Source organism: Vombatus ursinus, unplaced genomic scaffold (assembly GCF_900497805.2).
Source record: "Vombatus ursinus unplaced genomic scaffold, bare-nosed wombat genome assembly UNPS02010674.1, whole genome shotgun sequence".
NCBI lineage: Eukaryota > Metazoa > Chordata > Mammalia > Diprotodontia > Vombatidae > Vombatus > Vombatus ursinus.
In genome coordinates, this window is record NW_020950452.1 from 954 (window position 1) to 4481 (window position 3528).

Genomic DNA, 3528 nt, shown 5'->3' on the forward strand with positions numbered 1-3528 from the left:
CATCTGAATTAGTGAAAGTTTATTATATTCCCCACAATCTATTCCATTTTCCTAGGTTTATGCTTAGAAGAGTATTACCTGAAAAAAATTATAAAGAAATCTCACTAAAATCATTACTCTATTTCAATCAAGCTTTTTTTTTTTCATTTTAGTGTTATTTTCTTTAGTTATATTGACACTGCTAAACATATTCTTCTTTTCATCTCTACTTTTCAATATGTGCTGAAGAAATATAAGATGCACATGGACCGAAACACAGGAATAGTTGAAATGATTATGGAAAAGCTTCAGGATGAGGATGAGGGATCATATACGTTCCAGATCCAAGATGGGAAAGCAACCAACCAATCTACTCTCGTTCTCATTGGGGATGGTAAGAATTTCACTATATCTTTATTTGCCCTCAGGTTTTCCTACTTTTCTCATAAAAAATATCCCACAATACAAAGGCAACCAGTCACATGTCGTTAGAAGTAATGGGGATGAAATTCTTTGTTCTAAGAAATGGCTCTCTGGGACAGGGGAGAGAGAGGAATAAAAGAAGAAATTTAGGCAATGTAAAAGCAAAATATAGCAGTAAAAATCTATTTAAAAAAAAGAAGTAAGAGGGATGATTTCTCAGCTTTACATATTCACTATATGAGTGTCCACTCATGCTTTCCATAGGAATACAAGGCAAACAGGACTCTAAAGAGGTCATTAAATCAATATTTCTTCCTCTAGGCAAGAATGCACTTAAATTATCACAATAAAAATAGTAGCCTATTCCTAGAATTGCCAGAGGACATTGTTATGTATAACAACCTCCCTTGGTAAAAGAGTGCAAGTGTTTTCCAACTAAACCTTGACATTTCCACCATATTGCAACTGGTATTTATTGCAAACAAACTAAATTGAGAGAATTTAAAATTCTCTACATAGTGATATATCTGTCTGAAGAGGTTGTAAGTTCTCCCCTTCTTGGAAGTCTTTAGGCAGAGGCTCTACAACCATTTGTCACGTGTGTTATAGGTGGTTTCTTAAGGGTTGGAGTGGATAGCTACTAACGTCTCTTCTAACACTTGAATTCTGTGATTCTGTGATATGCTTCAATCCTTCAAAGAATATGGAATTCCATTAACATGGACACATCCCTGATGTTGATCATGACTATTCCACACATGAGTACAAAGTCTCATATGTTGCAGGAACCAGAAAAATTCATCACTGGATGGCCATTCTTCTAGTATTGAGCCTCTTGAATGTAGCCAAGTTAACAAATAGAACATGGAAGCCTTTCCACACTGATTGAAACTGCCCAAGTTTAGGCTCTGAGAACCCAGTGTCACTTAAAAACAATGATAAGGCAAACATTGGGGAAGCCATGTTGATATCAATGCAAACTGTGGCATATATGAAATACATTCATAAAAATTGCATCTAGATAGTGATAATCCAGCTAATGTAAGCAAGTATGGAAAATACAAATCTTTAGAATGGAACATTTGCATTAGACAATGAAAGGTGGGAACATCAAGTATCAGTAACTGCAATCTCCACATCTTGTGTGCTCAATTTTATCTCATAGTCTTCTTTATATTTTGTTCCTAGTTTATAAAAAACTTCAGAAAGAAGCTGAATTCCAGAGGCAAGAATGGATCAGGAAACAAGGTAAAAGTAGAGAGTAGGAAAAGAAGTACCATCTTTTGAATTCTAAGTAGATATGGACATAGATTTTTCTAGAATGATTTAAAATACAAACCATTTTTATACAAGTAGTGTCAAATAAATATTATAGTCTAGGATATACATTTGAAAAAAATCTATTTGGAATATTTTTAAATGAAGAAAAATAACATTTAAAAATCTAATTCAATATTGTCACCTTGTGAAGAAAATGAAATTTAATTTTGCTCTTGTGATGAATATGGTCATGGCCGATATCGTTTTTACAGGTCCTCATTTTGCTGAACATCTCAGCTGGGAAGTGACTGGTGAATGCAACGTACTGTTGAAATGCAAGGTAAGAAACATCTGCATTTTTGAACATGGTGCAGAGGAATCAAACATAAAGACAGAAAATGAAAAATTAGATCAATATGTTCATCTCTTCAAGATGAAACCAATGTGATGGAATATATATGTATATGTCATTCAACAGTTTATACATATACATAGATGTGTTTATATCTATGTATATGTATAAATTATTGAATGACATTTAAGCTCTTAAGTAATGTGAAATGCTTCAAAAAAAAATCACATAAAGCTGTCAAGAGAAAAAAACACTCGTTGTTTTCCCCTAACTTTAGTTATACCTGGGTCATTCATTTTCGGTCTCTGGGGGTCTTATATTATCTTTGTTTTAGGCTGTGTCTACAGGCTTAGCTGTAGAACTATTCTGGAATAGTCTCTGCTACAATTTGCAGTTAAATATGTCAGTTGTGGTCAGCCTAATGATGACCTTCTATGCCTCTGAGTGTCTGCCAGTCAAGCCACTGGCACAGGAGGGATGGCTCTGGAACAGCTGACCTGATGTGCCTACACACAAATAGTGAACAGTTTTGCAATTAGGCTGCTGAGTATTGTTGCTTTGGTAGGTAGGTACATTAGCTAACCTATTGTAAAAAAATAAATAACATTGCCTATCGTCTCATAAAAATAAATAGGTTTGCAGATAAATGAGATATAGTAATTAAACATGTTCTACCAAATATTCATTTAACATCTACTATGTGCAGAATTTTGTGCTGAGGAGGGGGGAGGAGCAGAGGTTAGTTCTGAATAGCAACTATGACATAGATAAATAGTATTTTGCACCATAAATAGTAGAATTCAAATCTATGAATACTATTAATTAATAAACACTTTTTTTTTACTATGAGGCTTTTCTTTTTGTCAGTGATATCTTTAGGGGTATACACTTAGCAGTGAAATCTCTGGGTAAAAAAGTGTGGATTTGTTAGCCACTTTATTTGCATAATTCCAAACTGTTTTCCAGAATGAGTGTACTAATTTACAGCTCCACCGACAATGCATTAGTATGCCTGTCTTTCCATAACTCCTCCAACATTGACCACTCTTATCTTTTGTCATCTTTGCTAGGTGGCCAATATTAAGAAGGAAACACTTATCGTATGGTACAAAGATGAGAGGGAGATAACAGTGGATGAAAAGCATGACTTTAAGGATGGTATATGTACTCTGCTTATAACACAGGTAGGTAATTCTCACAAATATACAACTTAACCTGTTAAATATGGTTTTGTTTTGGTTTTTTTTGGCTAGGCAATGGGGTTAAGTAACTTGCCCAGGGTCACACAGCTAGTAAGTGTTATGTGTTTGAGGCTGGATTTGAACTCAGGTCCTTCTGACTCCAGGGCTGGTGCTCTGTCCACTGCACCACCTAGATGCCCCCTAAATATGGTTTTTAGGAAAATACCAATTTCCTCAGAATAGGCTCTCTCCGGGGGAGGGGGGGTGATAGAAGGGAGGGCAGATGGGGGGAGGGGGTAATCAGAAGCAAACACTTCTGAGGAGGGACAGGGT

General features: G+C 35.4%; 1 protein-coding gene across 1 annotated transcript; it reads left to right on the forward strand.

Annotated features, from left to right (window-relative positions):
- Window positions 1-233: 233 nt before the first annotated feature.
- On the forward strand, window positions 234-3198 carry LOC114037897 (myomesin-1-like; the record flags this gene model as incomplete). Its single annotated transcript, XM_027854903.1, has 4 exons — window positions 234-373; window positions 1591-1650; window positions 1935-2002; window positions 3085-3198. Coding segments are annotated over exons 1-4 (378 nt in total), but the record flags the coding sequence as incomplete, so codon positions are not given.
- Between the last annotated feature and the right edge of the window lie 330 nt (window positions 3199-3528).